A 21,330-nucleotide genomic window follows, 5' to 3' on the forward strand; every position below is an offset into this window, starting at 1 on the left:
AGTAGTCAAGGTGTCCCCTCATCAGTGCCAAGTGCAGGGACACAATCACTTCCCTACTCCTGCTAGCCACACTATTCCTGATGCAGGCCAGGACACTGTTGGCCTTCTTGGCCACCTGGGCACACTGCTGGTTCATGTTCAGATGGTTGTCAACCAGCACTCCCCAGTCTTTCCCTATTAGGCAGCTTTTCAGCCACTCTTCCCCAAGCCTATAGAATTGCATGAGGTTGTTGTGACCCCAGGGTAGCACCTGGTACTTGCCCTTGTTAAACCTCATACAGCTGGCCTCAACCCACCCACCCAGTCTGTCCAGGTCCCTCTGCAGAGCCTTCCTACCCTCAAGCAGATCAACAGTCCCTCCCAGCTTAGAGTCATCTGCAACCTTACTGAGGGAGCACTCAATCCTCTCATCCAGATCATTGATAAAAATATTAAAGAGAACTGGCCGCAGTACTGAACACTGAGCAACACCACTTGTGACGAGAATGATCGGAGAAACTTCTGCGGTTTTGGGGTTTTTCTTTTAATACAGATACAATATTTATCCAAGGTCACTTTACAGTAAGCAGCATACAGGCTACTAAAATGGAAGTGCCCATACAGTCATCTGAGATTAAATGTGCATTCTATATTCTACAACACAAGAACTGCATTTAAGAGTTTTTTCTTGCTGAAAATGAGAATGATTTGGCAGCTTCAAAAAGCTAACACACATTTCAGTTCTCAAAATCAGTTCGTGGAACAACAAAATCCAAAACTGAAATGCAATCCACAGCAACCACCAAACACCACCCTTATCTCAGTAAGGACCTCTTAGCAGATCGGGCTGCAACAGTTGTAGAGCTGTCTTTATCATGACCCTCAAAGTACTGCTGCTCTATTCGACGACAAAAGGCTGTGAGATTACTGTAGTTCTTCACTTTTTCAGAGAGTTCATCAGTGATCAGTTGAGTAGTAAGGATTGTGAACAGATGTCCAAATACCAGAGCATCTAATTCAGTTGGTCTGTAAAAACAGGGGGAAAAAGAACAGATATTTTGAAAGGCAAGTCCTCATCAAGGTAAAAAATAAAAGCTACCTAACATTTAGAGAGCCAGGCAATCTAAGAATTGGGAAGAAATCAAAGCAACACTGAATTTAGCAAATGCATGAAAACTGTGTATACGATATATAAGCATACTGCTAGTTCTCAGTATGGCAGCCTCCTTTGCTTTCAATGGCTTGCAAATGTAGAATTACTTCTTAGAAGCAGTGGAGTTACTCATCCAATATCAAACTATTAGTTCTGTAACAAAGTCAAATGCTTACCAGGTCCTTCTGTGATTCTTCTTTTCTCTGTGGATGTATATTTAAAATACAGCTATTATATCACAAATGGGGGGGCAAGGCGGGGGGACATGAAGCATAACACCCTTTATTCCCTCTGTGCTTTGTGACAGTCAGGAACTATTCAACCAGTAAGAAAAGGAGCTCCAGGATGGGAGCAGCAGGACACATCTCTTTTTTAAAAGGCAACTACACAGAACAAAACAAGTGTTTTGGGAAACAGTGGGCTACTGAATTTTTTCCTTATTTTAGCTACCAGCCTTCTGAATTGTCATCTTTGACCTCCGCAGATGAATAGCCAAAGTGCAAATAAAAGTAATTTTTTTCCAAATACATTAATAACTTTAAAATCCTTCTTTAGCAGTATTCAATGTAAGCAGCATGAGGGTTTTATAGCTGATCAACTTTTTGCCTTTCTATTTGTGGATCACTAAGAACTCTCCAGTGGAGATGTGGACCCTTGTATAACTCATAGCTGTCAACAACAAGCTGGTTTTCTTATTTACCTCCTACAGACTCACAGAAGTCACAGGTTGACAAACACTGGACTAAGAACACATACTTTATTAGCAGTATTTCAGACAGCTGAAAAGCTTAAAGCATGAAAAATAAGCTTAAAAGGAGGAGAGAAAAAAAAGGTGTTTTGCAACTGGAAGAAACTGGTGAAAGCAAGAGGATTATCCCATGAAGGTCAAGTTGTTCCTTTTTTCTCCCCTAGGAATGTGAATCTTAGTTTTCACTTTGCAACTCATCCTTTGTTAAAACAAAGCTAGCTTCTCACCTAGCTCTCAACGCACAGGCACCCTCATGCTAGTTCAGAACTGCCCCTGGTGCTGAGGGCAAGATGAGCTGTCCTGGTGAGGACAGTGTGATATGCATTGACTTCCCTGTACCTAGTAGAGAATGTTACCCAAGAAATACAAGTAAAGCTTTAAATATATCATTTTTAAGAAGAAACTAACTGCATAAAGTTGTACATTTGTAGCCTGCTTAAGTTGTGGTAGACTGTGTAGAAAAGGCAAGCAGGAATAAAACTAGATCATAAGCAGAAAAAAGTTACATAAACTTACAGACATATTACTTTTTAAACCTTTAATTATTTATTTCTGAAATGTCCTGTTTCTATTCCAGTCACTCATTTGTTATTTCCACAACTAATCATGCAGCATTAAACCAGAAGTTTTCCATACATCTCTCTCTCTCTCACATTCCTGGATGTAGTATTTCAGTAAGGAGTAACTTACTGCTTATTGAAGAAATATGGTTGTGTTCCTAATCTCTGGGAGAGAGCATTACAACACTGGTCGACATCTTCAAGCACCTATCAAAAACACACAAGAGACAGAAGATCCATAATGTCAGGAAATACCCACACTGAAAAAAACAACTTTCTTATTCTAGTTGTGCTGATGGTGGGAACAAGGAGCAGATGATGTTGGAAGCTGTTAAAAGTCAGACTACTCAGTAGGCAGGTTGCTAAGTCTTACTTCATCAAACATTTTATAGAAGGCTATTCTCATAAAGTGCTTCCCATAACATTTATAACTTAGTTTCACGAGAGGCACTAACTTATACCTCAAAACTCCATTGCTTTTTTTTTAGGACCTCTGATGAGGGAAACTGCAACCCTGCAAAGCCTAACAACCTATTTTCAGGACTACAGCCTACATCACTAGAGATACACAAGGTAAAACATCCTTCCTCCCACCCCATGAGGTTGCACTTAATTTTCATAGATTCATAGGATGGTTTGGGTTAGAAGAGACCTTAAAGATCATCTGGTTTCAAACCTGCCTTCCACAGAGAGAGGCACCTTCCCCTAGACCAGGTTGCTCAAGGCCTCACCCTCTGTGGTCTTGAACACCTCCAAGTAGGAGGCATCGATGACCTCCCTGGGCAACCTGTTCCAGTGTCTCACCACCTCTACTGTAAAGAATTTCTTCCTAATACTTAGTCTAAATCTACCTTCCTCAAGCTTCAATCCATTCCCTCTTGTCTTATCACTACAATCCTTTGTAAAACATCCATTCATGGCTTTCTTGTCGGCCCTTTTCAGGTACGGGAAAGCTGCTATAAAGTCTCCTCAGAATCTTCTTTTCTCCAGGCTGAACAGCCCCAAGTCACACAGCCTGTTTGTGTAAATGGCCCTCCTCTGGACCTGCTCCAGCAGTTTGATGCCCTTCTTATGCCAGGGGCACCAGAACTGGACACAGTGCTACAGGTAGAGTCTCACAAGAGCAGAGTAGAGGGGCGGAATCACCTCCCTCATCCTGCCAGTCACACTTCTTTTGATGCAGCCCAGGGCAAGGCTGGCCTTCTGGGCTACAAGTGAAGATTGCCAGCTCATGTTCAGTTTTTCATCAGCTGACACCCCCAAGTGACTCCAGATAATGTTTTAAGTACAGGATATACAATTTTTCCAAAATCTGTCTCAAGACAGTGTTATTCTCCAGAGCCTTTAAAAATAAATACATAAAATAAACCAGGGTAAATAAATAAGCTTCACTATTCATACTGACCTGTTCAAGTGTCTTTCCAGCCCATCCAATGGCTTTCATCTTTCGCCTTACCTCCCACTGCTTCTGATAGGACAAAATGCGGTTCAGAGGCCAGGGGTAAGGGGAGCCATACCTCGGGTGAGTAATCTTTGTTTACACACAGAAAGACACTGTTACCACACTGGAAAATACAGATACCTCCGCACACAAGTAGCTAATATGCAACTATTTCTATCACTAGTTCAGTTTGTGCAGTGTGCATGATTTGCAGCACAACCACTGAAAACTGCCACTTCAGAGGCACCGAACCCATACCCCTTCTGCAGTCAGCCACCACCAGTAATGATGCAGCTTCCTAAAATGTACAGGCAAGTGAAATTACAGTGAAAAGACTGCATCATTAATGGTATAAAACCCAATGTTTCATTTATGAGTAGGGACTTGCAATTGCAAGCAGAAGTGTTTTCTCATTAAATTTTAATTAAAATAAATGCTGCAGAACCACTCACCTCCTCTACTGTAACATCATCACACCACTGGAGATAGAGCTGGGAACAGAAAGAACACTTACTAAAACTTCCTAATAAAGGAGAATACAGAGACAATTATTTCTCCCTACTAGACTTTTCTTTTCTACATTCCTTCTGTTAAGGCTTCTGAATGTAGAAAAGAAATTAAAACTGTAAGGCAAAAGCCCAGGTGCTGGTCCTTACTTCCACCAGTACCAGGACCAAGCCAAGACCAAAGGCCTGCTCCCACTGCCCACACTGCACACAACTCAGGGCACAGGTTACCAACCCTCAGCTCCTCAGCACCTGCATTGTGCCAGTGTTTCCATCATGGTTCTCATGCTGGGGCTGTGTCATGTTAACCAGCCACCAACACAAACTTCAGGGATCCCAGCCTCCTACCAGGCGTGTAAGCACGTACACTGTAGGTGAAAACAGGGTGCCTGGCCAGCCGTGGGTTGAGCTAAGATTCCAGGAACCACTGGCATTTTCCATTCCATTATTTCTACAGCTACATGACACACTTCAGTTAAGTGAGAGGAATCATACACAGGCTTTTGCCTACAGGACTAATTCAGCAAGCAGTCCACAGGGTACAGAACACTTATTCCTGCCTCCTTTCACCTGAAAATGTCACACTCTAATCTAAGAACAAGCAGTATTTCCAATACAGGGAAAAATCGTAAAGCTTTCTTGCCTATAGTCACTTATGTAAACGTGTGGAGTTACTATGACTTGCTGTACCTCTGCTGTCAAGAGCATATTATTGACTAATTCCATGTAGGCTTTCATCTCAGCTTTTTGGACTTCATCCAACCCATCACTGAGAGAATGGCCCTAATGGGAAAAAAAGACACACGTGTAAGAAAGGATATTGGAATACTCAGCAATTCCTGACCCAAGGACCTCTAAGTCAATGAGGTTTGGCTCAGATCCTGATCTCTTACATCATTCTGTAACAAATTACATAAGCAATTTTTACATACAGTACCCTTTAGAATTAAAAATAAATCATGGTAATGTAACATAGCTAATCTACAAGAAATGTAGACTATTATCGGTTGTAGATGAATATAGTTTCAGCACACAGCCTCCTGGTTAGTGTATCTCTACAACAAAAGAGAGACACAAATTACATCTGTCATACAGCTTTATCAACTGCTTAGTGAAAAGTGCTTTTTAAATATAAGAGGGTGTAGCACAGGCAAATTTGAACAGTATGTGATGCTTCAGGGCTTAAACCAGTCAGTTGTTTAAGAGCTCTGAGGCCCACAGACAGGGCACACATGAAAACAGTCCCAGAAACTGGAAGTGGTATGCAGCTATCCTACATAGAATGTACTCCCAGAATTTGAGTCAGTGACAAAGAAAAACATCTCCACTTCAACAAACTCCCATTCCAGGGTATCTTCCTTTTAAAATGGCACTGGATTTCTACACGGTTCTAACAAACTAAGTGAGAAGAAGCACACCAAATCAGCACAATGTTAAAGAGGATTAACATGCTGTTCACTAACTGATGAAAGCAATGTGCTATTACCTTAGCTTTTACAAACTGGACTATGGGACCAAGTTCAGATACTACTTGATTTCCCACGTGAATAAAGGGCACTTTGCCTGGAAAACAAGAAACATACTTTAGTAAGGCAGTTTTATACCTGTAAAACTTCATTTACCATTTCAAAGCAATTTGATATTGCAGGTACAGCTGAACATCAGTGGATTTGTTTTTTTCAAATGAGAGCAGATGAAGCTCTAGCATACATAGTTCACCCAGCAAATGTTTGTAATAATAAACATCTTCCTCCTGATCTTCCACCTCCAGAACCTCTTACACATGCAGCACTTGCAGCTGTGTATTTCAACACTATTGAGGGAGATCTATAGACTTGTATTTTATTAATGGATTTTGCTTTTCTGGAAAGACTTAATTCAGTGTTTCTCTGAAGTACAGCTGGGAAATCCCAGGAAAGCAGACACAGCCCTTGGCTAGTTTTACAACACAACACGTTCCCACCCTTACTTCTAACCCACTGGCAGGGAAAGGCTGCTGAAACAACGATGGGAGATGTGGCACTGTGCCCAGGAAAGCACACAGAGGTAAGTGCAAATGCACACTCAGCAAGGCAGGGTTTCAACTCTCCCTCCTCTGGTCCTTCAGATTTCCAACAAATGGGCCAGCCAGTTCCTGCTGGCTGCCCCAGTCTTCACTCTCCAGCTCCAAGCTGGCATTTTCAAGCCTGTGTAGCCCTGGGGTCAAGGAAGAAGTCCTCATTATGAGACCCACAGCTTCACAATCTGTAGGGATTGGGAGGAAGAAGGAGCTTCTTCATCATGAAAGCAAAATGGGGTTAAAACTTAATACTAGAAAGGCTCAACACTCAGTCTATGAGGCTGAGCCCTGAGGGTCTGGCATGGAGCAGGGCTATAAACAGCTAGTTCTCAAAAGAAGACTGGGAAATAACTGTGTCACTGGTAGAACTTGTCAGGGTACAATGAGCTCTACTCTACCACATTCCCTGCTTGGTAACTTTTCTTACACACAGAACCAAGACAAATCTTTAAGGCAGGCAGAAATACAAAAGGAAGTCCTGTTACAATAAGGCATGAAGCATGAGAGAAGTTGTTTTATGTCTGTCCCTTTTCTCAGTTCTCAACATGTGAAGCTGAAAGCTCCTTCTCCAGATTGCTCATCCTGCAAATCTCCATCCAGGTGCAACTGATAAACATTAACCTTGTATTTAAGACAAAATCTTTCAGGATTATTCACATGGCTTAAATAATTTATAAAATGCAGGTAAAATGCTAGATGAGGTCTCTTCCAATCAGATATATTCTGTGATTCTGTGAATTAATGAAAACATCCTCAAGCCTAAAGGCAGTAAATAAGTCTGCCCAGTGCAGTGGGGCACAACACCCTTTTACCTTCCTGCTTCTTACTGTGGGCAATTTCTGCTCTCAACAGACAGCCCAAAGACAAAGACCAGTACCTGCCTGACTCCAAATATGTTATTAGCAACACATTTACTCTTCTCACTGAAACACTCAAAAGTTACTGTTGGCCTGGCTCAAATACTGTTCATGCTAACAGCAGATTCAGTCGTGGCTTTTATCATGAGACTAGCTTCTCACTGGCTCAATCAGCCTCAGGGTAATAAATGAAGTGCATCACACCAACAAAGGCTTCATCTGCATCCACACACAGCATGTTGTGGAAGAAAGCACAAGTCTCTCAGTGCTGCAGAATTCAGTGGTTTTGGTCATACTCTACTTCACAGACCAAGATAATCATTTGGTATCATGCTTTAGACTTCCTCAGAAGGGGTTTCATCATTACAACCAGGAGGTAAATAACCTTCCCCCAGAATACTGTAAGACAGAGGGTGGTGGGGAGGGAAAAGAACAAATGAAAACCTTGTCTTAATTACCATTAAAGAACAAATATAAACAAAGTAAATGGGGCAAGTGAATAAAAATAATGACTTCAAGAATAAGGGCAAAAATTTACAGCTGCAGCAGTGTCATTTGTCCTCTTGTGCTCTTTGTTTTCAACAGAAGGAAATGTTCAGACAAAAATTACAACCTCAGATGCCACTGAGCATGGACACAGGGTGTGAGTAGCAGAGAAGTGAGAGCATGCAGCTATCCCTAGTCCTGCTCCTGCACATGCAAAATTCTCCTCCATGCAGGGAAGATTGCTCCTCTGTGCATAGATTCCACATTCCAAAACTACCTTTATTTACTAATAAATAATTCACATGCTTCCAAATCTTGTCATTGTTTCTCTGCTGCCAAGCAAATGTGTTTTGTTTTTATTTCAACAGTGTAATTCCACTGCTTTAACTAAAATACTCATAGGAGCAGCAGACCCCATATCGCTGGCAGACATGTACTGAGAGGCACTTCCATGTGGCAGTCATCAGTCAGAGCCAGGTACTCAGTAAGTAAGTACCTCCTCACACAACAAAAATGTGGGAGAGCGTGAGGACTGCCAGACTTTTGTGCCATCCACTCAGCAATTCTCTGATTTTTAGGCAACCTTCTGAAGCTGTCCTCTGGACATTTTTAGACAGTCTCATGGATCAGAGGAAGATTTAAAATCACCAGTCACCCTGAACAGTGACAATGCACTCTTCGGTCTTCTATATCATCATCCTGGCAATCATCTCCCAGACAGGCTAAGAAAATAATCTCTCTCCAGTGTTGTCACGCTCCAGCAATGGAAAAAACCATAACAACATTCACTGGAATAGTCCCTGGATGCAGAATAAAGCAAGTCAGCTTCAGGACACAACCACTGTGAGGCCTTGGAGACAGGGCTACCCATCAGGCATCTGAAGCGTCAGAGTGCTTTCCATAGGCGCTGCGCTCACAGGCAGGGTTACGCACTGTGACGATGTTATTTTGCATTTGACCATTTTAATTGTTTGCAGAGGAGAGACTAGGTTGGAGAGGAGGAGGGAAGGCAACCCACACACAGCAGCACTGACCGACTTATCAGCAAGACAAGGCATAGTTGCCATGGTATCAAAATGGAGGTATAACGTAGTAATCTAAATGAAGGCCACACTTACCAGATGGGGACATGTACTCAGCATTTGCCCTGCAAACCACCCGGATTGGCAGATTGCACATTTGCAAAAAGGCCTGGAAACAAAGAGTTGCATTTAAAATGCATTAATACACCAGTGACAAACAAATGTGTTTTTCTCAGCACATCTGACTATGCTCTAGCTAGCTCCCAGCACACGTTTATGAAGTACAGCTCCTTACATACTGCTTTCAGGAATAAAGAAGACTGGGTAATAGAAACAAAGAGTTTGTTCAATTTCCTTACACAGCTGTTTATTATCCAGTCATTGACTGGAATTCTTTTAATTAAGTTTCATCTATTTTTACTCCTTTTCTTCAAGACAGGCAAAGATGCAGTATCTGGCAAACCAATTAGTGCTGCAGATGTACAAAATTAAGTGACACTTTGTCCCTCTTGAAAAACATAGTACTTACTTCTGGCCAAAGCTAGCTAACCACATTGTGTAACATCACAAACACACATAGCACCTCCCCACATTATTTACCATAGTTGCCAGAAGTTTTACTCTATGATACTGTCAGAGCACAAGTCTGCTTTGGGAGGAAGTATTTATTATCCTGAATTTATGTGAATCATGGAGAGCATAAGTGATTGATTTAATGTTTCTTTTTATCTGTAACCTCAGACTCAAAGCATTCTCAGTAGGATACTGATTTTTGTCAGCACGTGCCATCACTATGTTGAAATACCTAAACATCAGGAAAAACATTTACCATTTGGACAGAATTCAGCAAATAAGGAACCTCTTAATCTCTAGAGTCTCTCACAACTCAGATAAGTCCTATCATTTATTTTGGTTTTGCAATTAGGTCACAATTCCAGATTCCATAATTATACCTATTTTACCACAGTAGCTTGAGGCAAAAAAAGCCTACACCAAGAAGGCTACCACCATGAGGAAAAAAGCCATTGCAAAACAGCACTTTCTACATAAGCCTCCTCCTAGCTCTTCAGATTGCAGGATCTAGCAGTAAACTGCACTCTCACAGCTTTAAATGCTCCTAATCACAGACAACAAAGTAACCTAAACATTAACCTTGAGATTGCTCCACTGAACATAATGAGACCATAAGGTATGAACTAATACTGGCATAGGCCCTGTTCCTAACTGTGGCTTTCCAACCAAATTCACGATCTGCACAGTTCATTACAACATCTGGCTCCTGCAAGTTTAGATGACCTAACTCAAATCCAATTTAAAGCAAGGAACTATGGTCACAAGCTGCCATGCAAGGCATTGATTACAGCTGACAAAAGCCCACCTCAGAGCTGTAGGGGCTCTGCAAAATCCATGAGTTTCTACATCTTTTGGTTTCCATGGTCTAACTCTGACTTAAAAGCACTGCTTGAAAGCCAACTACTGTAAGCAGACATGCAGACAGAGACATAAATAAAGAAATGGTACCAGTCATGGTCAGCATAAGCCAAATACTGCAGACCCTGCACTATTTAGCAACAGTGTTCTATAGAGAGGTTCATCTCAACTAGAAACTCGATTACTGATGAAGAGGTGCAAAGAAAACACAAGACACTGGCCACATTTGACATCATCCCATTTTCTAAGTCTATGCATCTATCAGAGTTCACCAAAAATCAAGGGGTTTGCCATCTTGGCATCCCTCAACCCTATGCAAACAGTAAGAATACCCAAAGCATTAATTCTTAAACACGAATTTAAGGAATTGGTCTGTCTTGGTGTTAGATCCCTTCCTTCATCTGCTGGCTCTGCAGGATCTAGCAGTGACCAGGCTGTTCCAGCTACTGCTATATGCATGATGTCTTCTGCCCAATCTGGAGCTTCATATGCAACTTCTCTGGAAATAGTTAAGAGGCAAGAATGTAGAGACTGTGGTTTAGATTACATACACATTGCTATGCCATGGCTGGACACTATCTAACCCACCAAAAACATACATTCTACATCATCTCAACAGTTTTCTGCTGCAGTGGAACCTGATTGTGTGAGACAACAGCTCTGAAGATTTTCACCTTTGGATGGCTGAAGTGCAAGGGAGCTTCTACCATTCCACTTAATCCTTAGCTGTTGGATTCAGTCTCAAGAGTATCTGAAGTTTCATTTGGTCCAGGCTAACCAAATGATTTTTTTTACTTCAGTAAGGCACTAAATTAACTCTGCAATTCTACATTAACCTAGAGATTAACTTTTTTAAGTGCCATGTACTATTCTCATTCCAAGTTAGAAGAAGAGAAGTCTGAACTGCACTGGAGTTAAGACAACACATGAATAACTGGAAAGCCTGTGAATACAGAGACATTTAAGCAAAAGGAGGTGAACCATGACTGGTTTCACTCTTTCAGATCAGTGTGTCAAAAATGAGACACTTTGGCACAGGACACTTAGGTTACATGAGCTGCTTCAGCAAATTATTGCCTACTGTACATCACACTGTACATTGGCTCCTACACCGTATGTTTTTACCAAAATCCGAGTTTGTGACTATGAAAAACAGTCTTCGGTATAGAGGCTAAACTATAAACAAAATCTTTTCATTGTAAAGAGTTCAGCTATGTTTCCACCACAAATCTGATTCTGACCTTTCTCTCCCCTTCTCTTCAATAAATATCCACGGACCAAGGAATATCAACCTTAATTATATTTGGCAGGGAAATTCTACCTCAGACTCTGTCCTGGTGCAAAGGGGATTGAGAATACATTGCCATTTGGGCATCTCAGAAATGCTGACATGCTGGGTCCCTCTGCCTTTTTTGCACTTTGTAAAGAAAAGAGGCGGCAGTTCTAGAATTGAGCTCTAATGTGGGAACAGTTATTTACGAAATAATATTTGCTGCTCTGCATAATAAAGCACAGACTCTAGTAAGCTTAGAAATAAATCAGTCTACTCTCAGTGAGGTCAAAAAAAAATTAACTAACAAAACCAAAAGTAAACCTAAAGTAATCACCAAGTCATAAACTTGTAAAAACTTCCCTGAAATAATCATTTTAAGGTCTGGTGAACTTTTCATAGACTGGAGACCAGGACTGAGCTCAACAGATAGAAGAGTGATTCAAGATTAAAACAGGGCAAATCAATCCGGTTCAAAGTGTTCCTGCAAGGTTCAGAAACACTGACCACTGGAGGTGCCTCTCAAACAACCTTACAAGGCCTGTCCCAGAAACCTCCTTTGGTATCAAGTGCCAACACCTACGCCACTTCAATCTTCCTCTATATTTAGGACTGGGTTTAAGATGAGTGAGAAATAGTAATGAAATACCAAAGAGAGAGAGAGAGAGAGAGAGAACAGACCAGTGAAAAGGTTGAAGGCAAAAATCATTTCATGCCATACAATAAATCTAAAATAAAAAAATAACGGAAGAAAGAAAACCCCACTTTTTTTAAAAGATAGCAGCACCTGGAAGATAGCAGCACCTGGAACTAAGAGACCAGTGTGTTGAGCCACAATTTGCACCCAAAGCATGACCTACTCAACCTTGAGTGCTCCTTAAATATTGTTCTGCAGGAAAGATGAAGGCAAGCTCCACGACGTCAGAGAAGTTTAATCTTTATTGGATCTACACTGCTGAACTAATCATTACCTAGAAATCATTTTTTGATTCAGCCTAACTAATGACCCACTGGATAGCTTTCAAGATGACTGAAAAAACACATATCAGCTGATGAATGGAGACAGTACTATCCCAAACCATGAGGGCTGAGCCTGAGAAACAAGCGTTACAATTTGCATTGCTGTAAGAGTACTTACATTCTTTCATTGATGTAACTGACAGGCTTTGGAAATCATTAGCATTGACAACACAGGTGGTTTTGACTTCACCAGCACAGTGAATAGATTCCCTGTTTAGGGAAATTATGGTTTCTTTTAGGAAAAGATATGAACAAGGATCATGACCATTGCATTCTTATCAATATCCACTGTCAGAAAAATCTCTTTTTTTTTCCTGATGCATTCAAACATATAAATTACATTTCAGGCAATAACTGATGTCAGACAGTACATGGCATGAATTATTACCAAAAAAAGTTGATCAAGATCAAAATAGGCACAGATAAAAGTAACCCTGGAGCAAGAATAAAGTCTTTAACACTTGAGTCCAGTGATCAAGGGAGGATTCATTCCCTTTTTTGACCACTCATGCAGAATGTCAAGAACCAGCACATTTGGTGTGCAGATGGTATCAGAACACCACAGCTTCCAACTCTGTTTATCCCAGCTCAAAGCATCTCATTTCCCTTTGGATACATCACATACACAAGCAAAGCTTTGCTTTTCTTGCAAGAGAAACCATCAGCAAATGGGGGTGAGCTCAGCTCTACTGAGTGCTTTTGGAGTGAAGGGCAACAGATCGAAGGCTGCAACCACCCCAGTGTACTTCTGCTGAGATCTGTGAAGGTATCAACATCCCTTCAAAGACACTGGCACAAAAGCTGAGTAATCTGAAAGATCAAGGGCCCAGGCTTATTCTAGTACATCAGAGACTACTGTGAACATCATAAATTTGGCTGATGAACCTAAAAAAAGACTGAAAGGGGCCAACTGAATGTCAAGTGACACATAAGGTTAAATCAAGCTCTTGTGAAAATTCACCTAAAACTGGTAAGCAAGATATTGACAGCAAAACTAGAAACAAGACACTTAAGAGAGCACAGCCTGTCATACCTCGTAAATATGCTTGTAATTCCAAAGAACAGCATTAAGTTTCCTGCTTTTTCCTCCTCCAGAGGGGAAAAAAAAAATAAAAAAATAACAATTACTAGTACAAGTTGGATCTCCTCCAGCACCCAGAAGTCTCATGCAGTAATACTACAGCAGCTGCAGTTCTTTAGTTAAGAAAATGATCATTATCTCTGATGTCTGTTGGTATATGTTATTTCATCTACAGTTTTCCAGTCCACAGTAATTGTGAAGGTGTTCACAACTCATTGAAACAAACTCTAACCAGGGAAGGGAGAACTGAATTCCTGCTGGCAAGAAGAAACTTATTCTTTTTTGCTTAACACCTACCCAAAGAGTTAACTATTTGGATCAATTCATACAGAGGAGGGATTGACATGCTTATTTCCCCTTGTTACAGAAGATCAACAGATAACTGCCCAATAGACTTTACACAAATAAAGGAAACTCCATTCAAGCACAAACATATAAAATTCACTATAACTGAAGAACATCAAACCGGAACTCTCACGCTTTTAAAAGGAATGAGCAATTTCATGGCTCATACAGGTTAATGCAGCATAAAACGAGGGTAATGAAATCTCAGATTGGGAAGAACCACGCTTATTCCCCTGGCATCAGCAGGAGTGCCTCCTTCATCCCAATGTCCCACTGACTATTTGCATTTCTGTCATTTTAAAAGCAAGGGCCTGATTTCTTGTGCAGTACCAGTACTGCTCAATGACTAAAGCAGATGCCTGGAAAACTGTCCCACTTAGCAACCAGCTATAATGTCTGCTAAAACATTTTTCTCTGTTATTTCTGGAACAAAATGTGTCCTTTCTGTGCATAAGGTTATGTGAGGAACAGATAAAGACAGTTTTTAAAGACTGGCTTAGTAGGGCCTGTCTGCTTCTTTCCCACACATGCTTGCTGCCTCTCTTCCCTGCAGGCAAAGTGTCCCCTCGCACTCTTACAGCCCTTCTGCCTGTACCAGCACCTGCAGGGGAAGAGAGAAATGCAAACAATCTCTTTTTAACAACACTACCTCTCTTCTTCCAGACTGAGAACACCAAGTCTACTACTGCCTCTGTGCACCTTGCTTTTAATGGGAGACCGTGCTGTAGACAGGGAACTGGTGAGTTGCTCCAAGTCCAGAAAGATAAAGAGGAAAGGAAGGAAAAAAGGTGCCAATGGATGAATTATGTCCACCCTGCCCTGCCCTGCCAATATCCACTGTTATAGACTAGGGAAGAAAGAGCATGGGAATGAGGACAACAAATTGAGGAAAAAGCATGGAGAAACCTCTTGGAGCCTTTCTTGCACTACTACATAGTCCTGTGATCCACACAGGATTATAGTTTGCATTGAACTACCTTCTCCCAGAGAGCAGCATAGAATCGAATCATAGAATCAATAAGGTTGGAAAAGACCTCAAAGATCATCAAGTCCAATCTGTCACCCAAGACATCATGACTACTAAACCATGGCACCAAGTGCCACATCCAATCCCCTCTTGAATACCTCCAGGGATGGCAACTCCACCACCTCCCTGGGCAGCACATTCCAACAGCTAACAATTCTCTCTGTGAAGAAATTTCTCCTCACCTCAGGCCTAAACTTCCCCTGGCACAGCTTGAGACTGTGCCTTCTTGTTCTGGTGCAGGCCTGGGAGAAGAGATCAAACCCTCTCCTCCCTTCAGGTACTTGTAGACAGCAGTAAGGTCTCCCCTGAGCCTCCTCTTCTCCAGGCTAAACAACTCCAGCTCCCTCAGCCTCTCCTCATAGGGCTTGTGCTCAAGGCCTCTCACCAGCCTTGTTGCCCTTCTCTGGACACGTTCAAGTGTCTCAATGTCCTTCTTAAATTGAATGGCCCAGAACTGGACACTGGACTCAAGGTGTGGCGTAGCCAGTGCCGAGTACAGGGGCACAGTGACTTCCCTGCTCCTGCTGGCCAGGCTATTCCTGATGCAGGCCAGGATGCCATTGGCCTTCTTGGCCACCTGGGCACACTGCTGGCTCACATTCAGCCAGCTGTCAACCAGTACCCCCACGTCCCTTTCTGTTTGGCGGCTCTTCAGCCACTCCGACCCCAGCCTGTAGCACTGCATGGGGTTGTTGTGACCAAAGTGCAGCACCCAGCACTTGGACTTGTTAAATGCCATCATGTTGGACTCTGCCCATCTGTCCAGTCAGTCGAGGTCCCTCTGGAAAGCCCTTCTACCCTCTAACTGATCAACACCTGCATGAGCCACTCTGTTTTCAAAGTCAGCACAGAACAAGCCAGTTCGTATCTTTGCTGCAAGACAAGTATCAGCAGCTATGTTAAAAGGGCTGGTAGGAAGCTTTGAGGTGACACTTGTTACAAAATTAATCAACAATCTTAAGCCTATCATTCATTCCAATCATAGCAGGTGACACCTCCTGCCAGAATTACAGAGTACATTTACAGCAACAGCATCACTTAAAGGACACAACTTAAGGCTTGTTTTTTTTCCCTTATAGCCTGCCCAACTTCAAAATGTAGATAGTGTGCTGGGTTTCAATTATCTAAAAAGAATAATCAGAGCAATCACCTTTGTGCTGTTTTAGCACAGTTCAAAAGCCCAGAAACCACAGCCAGCCACAGAATAACTCACTCCACCCTCCCCTTCCTTCTCACATGGCTGACATTCTCATCTCCACTGCTGCTGCTGCCCTTGAAACAATGCAAGAAAAGGACTCTGTTGTGTCTTCCTATGATGATGAGGATAGAAAATGACTGCATGAAATACAATGGGAAGGAATAAGGCAAGGGAGGAAGTAGTTTTACAATTATTCCTACAGCTAAGTGTTTTAGATGCCACTGCTACTGCTCTCCTTTGCTCTTTGCCCTCCCCAGCTAAAGAAGGGCTGTTTGGACACAGCCAGTTGGAAACAACACACATCAGACAGAGTATCACATTGTCAGAGCTCTATTATAATGCTCTCCAGTCTCTCTCTTTTTCTACAATCTCCTCTCAGAATAATACATATGAGTAAACATATACTCATTAAAAATGAGTTACAACCCGATGTAAATCATACCCAGATCAGAGCTTCTAAGATCAGAGGCAAGAACGAAATTACTTAGGCCAAGACTCAAATAGTTCACAACTTAAGTCGCCACATGAGGACCACTACTTTCAGATGGCACACTGCAGGATTCATTTGAAGAAGACAGATTCATGATTAGTTTTTAATGAAGAACAAGCCATTCCAAACCATCTTATTCACCAGTACTTCTAAAAGCACTCACACAATAATGTTGTGGAGAAAGAGTGAAAGGCATTTTCTGTTTTCATTTTCACATTATTTCATGAGCATACAAAGGACAATATGTGATGACAACTAAAGAGTTATTCTCTACTTTATTGCAAGAACACACTTTAAAATTAAAAACCAGCAACAGATCTACAGAATAATTCAGTTTTCATATCAAACAGCTGCAGATCCTGTAACTGAAACAGTGTGTATAAGGTTATAAATGAAAACTGTTCAGTATCATTCTTTGAGTGACAGATTAAATTCCTAATTCCGTTATGGTAATGGCCACATTTGTAGTTTAACATAAATTAAGAGCTTAATTATATTTGTGACTATTTTAAACAAAATTACAAATTCCTTTGTACCTGAGAACCTAATTTATAGCAAAGCCACGTTCATTCTTCAAAACAATCTATTTTACACTGCAGCACAACACTGCTCTAATGGTATAATGCAATTCTTGTTGTAGAAAACAGAGAGAGTAGATTCACTGGTAGCACAGAGGTTTTGAAGATAAATGAAGATGTTATTCATTCAGGGGTAATTTCATCTTAGAACTATATGAAAGACGTTTCATTCACAAACAGTACCTGTATGGCTTGGGATTTAAGCATGTCTTTAGCTACAATGCAACACTGCTAGATTGATTGTGTCGATACTGCATTTCTCATCATGAGGAATTCCAGCTTTTATTCTCTTTAAAAAAAAGACCCTGTCAGATTTTCATTTCAGTACTAAGCCTTTGTTCAAGCCTCAGCAACAAGTTTGAATTTCTGCTAATGTTTTATCTAGAGAAAAAACAAACCCCAATCCATACACACACACAAAAACCATCACTATAAATCTGTCAAGGGCAATTAATCATGCATGATTTACACATTTATTTGATTACTTGTTGAAGTAAATAAGCAGTTGGTCTGTGTAACACAATTTTCAATTGCCCAAACATCCTTCTGTCATTCAGGACTAAGAACAGACAATTCTAAATGCACTTTCCTGGAATATATTTAGACCATTTACAAGGACATCAATTGCACAGGCAATTAATACATATCTTAACGTAATGAGCTGTAGGCTCTGTAACCTCAGGATAGATAAGACAATTTCCAAAATCCTCAACAATTTAGACAGCCGTTTAAGCAAGATTCTGAGACTACCTACATAAAGATTTGAAGAACCTGTAACAACAGAGGCAGTCTCAACATCCACATTCCTCCTCCCAGCAAGTTGGAACAGTAGCTACCATTAGAGGCAGGAGGAGCACAGCTGTATTAACCCCCTCCCTCCTACTCAGCCACACTACACCCAGGCACCAAAGAGGCTTTACCTCCACTGGGCATCAAGAGGGAGACGGGGCCTTATGATGCTCCCTGCTTCAGACTGAAACATACTCGCTCGTGGTAATTCAGGTTTAATCCATTTAAAACTTCATTTTCCCCTCCATAAAGTTGTGGAGTTGTTTTGTTATTGAAATACAGTGGTGTATTCCTTTCTGAGTTTTGGTGGGTGTTTTTACTATGATAAGGCTGATAAGCAGGAATGCTGTATAATAAAAGCTGTACAATAAATAAACCAATAATGGTTCTAACCATGAGTCATGCTACCAGGAGGTGCATGAGTCTGCATTAACTTCAATGGAAAGAGGGCTGAACACCTCACAAGAACAGAGCCTTCACTGTATGCACAACTTCTTTTTTAATAATCATTACTGATTAGTATTTTCTCTTGATTTTAATTCATTTGCAATGAAAATAATACTTCATTCAGCATCAAGATTTTGCAGCCTCAGATCAGACGGGCTTCACTTTCAACAGGGCTGTATAATGCACTACTTCAAGTTAACAAACAAGGGGCAGAAGGACTAAGATGTACCAGAAAAAATGCACTAGCATTGAAGTTATGTTGCACTTTCAACAAAGAATCTGAACTCAGTGAAAGATAAAGGAATTGCCAATTGAGTCTGTTTCCAAGAAAAATTAGTAAAGAAGGAACAACAACAAAGAAGAACTTCGGAGTCAGCAGAGACACTCCACAAGGTGAGGGGTTTTTTTAAATTAGGTTTGTTGAGTTTTTACAGTTCCTTAACAATTCCCAGAACTCTCTGTCCTCCCCCTCTCTTACTTGACATGCAGTCAGGAATCCAGATTTCACTGCACAACGAGAAGTCGTAAGTCCAGTCATTATGAGGGCAAGACTCAACCAACTTCCCCTGTTGAGTCTGCAGCCCTCGATACTCATTAAATCAAACAGAAGGCCTGCAACGTACTGTTACACCTACACTTCGAGTAGCATGCTCTGCTGTCTGCTTGATCTGCCCTTTTGACAAGTTACATGAAATGCCATCTACATTACAGGATCATCAATTTCCAGTTAATTTTTATTCTAATTACTGACTATGGCATTGGATAGTATTATTTTATATGTAGCTATCTGTATGCATGTCCTCTGAGAGCTATCCTAGAGCAGCAGTATGAAAAGGTGCTGCAAGATTTTATGAAAGATCTGAAGGACCAGGCACACTCAGAGTTTCTTGTATATAATGTTCCTTAAAGCTTTGATAGCAGTTGACTGCACATGCTCAGAAGGACTCAAAATTCTGATGTGCTGTTCAACAAGACATGAATGAGCTATGCATCTGTTCTGGTAATATTCATGTGTCCCAAAGCAGTTAACAGGGCTAAAAGGAATGAGAATAGTGTGGGAATAAGTCAGAATCACAGAATGTTAAGGGTTGGAAGAGACTTCTAGACACTATCAAGTCCAACCCCCCTGAAAAGCAGGGCCACCAAGGGAAAGACACACAGGAATGCATCCAGGTGGGATTTCAAAGTCTCCAGAGGAGGAGACTCAACAACCTCTCCGGGCAGCCTGTTCCAGGTATTTCTTCTACTATCCCCCATTCCCATTTCTTCCTCAGGAAAAGAACACACATATACCCTCCTCCCCAAAAAAAACCCAACCAACCAAAACAAAAAACCCAAACCACTACACCAGCAAACCACAAACATACCACCCAGCAAAAATATACTCAGTAAAAAGATAAACAGACTCTCATCAGAATGTAAATTTAAAACAACAGATCTCAGCAATTTCCTTATGCAAAACACATCAATATATTCTAAGGCTTCTTTATTACTAAGCTAATAATACGTAACTACAGATCCTAATATCATTTCAAAATGGATCAAAGACACCATGGATAGCTATTCTTTTGCAGTGGCAACCATGTTACACAGATTCTTCAAAATAGATATGACTCCCCAATATAAAATTGTTCCATAAAGTTTAAGATCAGATATCTACCAGAACCATATTTATAGTCATGGCTACTATCAGCTGTCCAGCTACAGAATATTGAAGAAAAACAAGCATTTTTAATATATTATAGTTAATCTATCATCTAAGTGACATGCATAGGATAACAATGCAATGGAAACAGTAAACCAAAATGATGCATTAGAAAAGGAAATTTTAGGGTTATGCTCTTTTTTTGATGTTTTAAATACGAGTCACACCTATAGGTATTGTTAGATGGTAAGAAAATTCACGAGAACCGACAAAAAAACACAGCTGCTGGAGTAAAAAGGAACACTGAGATCAAGTGGGCAACAAAAACACTTATTTGTATTACTGTGAGGCACGATATAAAACACATCAAATAAACAAACACTGCCCCATTTGTTTGGTGTATCAAAGATGACTCCTCTTTCCAGCAAAGAATAAAGGAATCTTCTTCCTGTAGCAAAATTTACTCTTAGAGGTATTTCCAATATTGCCAGACTGGGAGAGAGAAAAGTTAAAAGATCCTGGAAGTAACTACCATGATCCTAACCTTTTTACCGGTAACATCAGTTACAGACTCCAAGAGTTCCATTTTGGCTAAAGGAGTTGTGACCCATTTGGATAGGCCCCAAAGACTGCTTGCCCTAGCTGCTCAGAGCTAGACCACATACCAAAAGCAAGAAGCAGGGGAACAGTCCAACTCTGTACTACGCAAAGCAGCAGCAAAGTTGCTTTGATGAACAGGAACCACATAGACATCCCACTCACCACCACTCCTGACAGCAAGGCCTTCTCTGCTAATGGGGAAAACATCCCCCTCAGATTCAGGATTATGAACCTAATAGGTTCAGAGTACAATCAAACTTCAAAGTCACATACTGCTTTTAAGTCAGTTAGAGATGCAAGTCTGTCAATTATGGCCTATTTCTAAAAACCACACTGGATCTCAGCTCTGTATCTAGGACAAAGTTAAGAAAGCCTATCAGATATGTAGAGATTCGATGCCCACAGCACCAAGCAAATACACCTCGAATTTGGGGCAGTATTAGTGTTGAGAATATAATAACCAGCAAACATCATGCAAGATAGGATACAAAGAAGCATACCAAGTGACAAAAGACGGGAACCATGCACAGTTCCCAGAGTAGATAGACAAGCAGATACAGTACCAACATAGACCAATATAAATATGAGCACAAGCAGA

At 41.0% G+C, this 21,330-nt stretch overlaps 1 protein-coding gene across 1 annotated transcript in view; it reads right to left on the reverse strand.

The window, feature by feature from the left end:
• Positions 1 to 518: 518 nt before the first annotated feature.
• The window catches only part of MTX2 (metaxin 2), a 40,464-nt gene continuing 19,652 nt past the window's right edge, over positions 519 to 21,330 (reverse strand). The window contains exons 4-10 of the mRNA XM_054174191.1: positions 8,908 to 8,980; positions 5,874 to 5,950; positions 5,078 to 5,170; positions 4,334 to 4,372; positions 3,846 to 3,971; positions 2,571 to 2,647; positions 519 to 1,005 (exon numbers count right to left, since the gene is read on the reverse strand). Coding sequence (XP_054030166.1) covers positions 795 to 1,005; positions 2,571 to 2,647; positions 3,846 to 3,971; positions 4,334 to 4,372; positions 5,078 to 5,170; positions 5,874 to 5,950; positions 8,908 to 8,980 — 696 coding nt within the window. The 3' untranslated portion in view covers positions 519 to 794. The remainder of the gene's footprint in view (positions 1,006 to 2,570; positions 2,648 to 3,845; positions 3,972 to 4,333; positions 4,373 to 5,077; positions 5,171 to 5,873; positions 5,951 to 8,907; positions 8,981 to 21,330) is intronic.

Source organism: Dryobates pubescens, chromosome 2 (assembly GCF_014839835.1).
Source record: "Dryobates pubescens isolate bDryPub1 chromosome 2, bDryPub1.pri, whole genome shotgun sequence".
NCBI classification, from domain to species: domain Eukaryota; kingdom Metazoa; phylum Chordata; class Aves; order Piciformes; family Picidae; genus Dryobates; species Dryobates pubescens.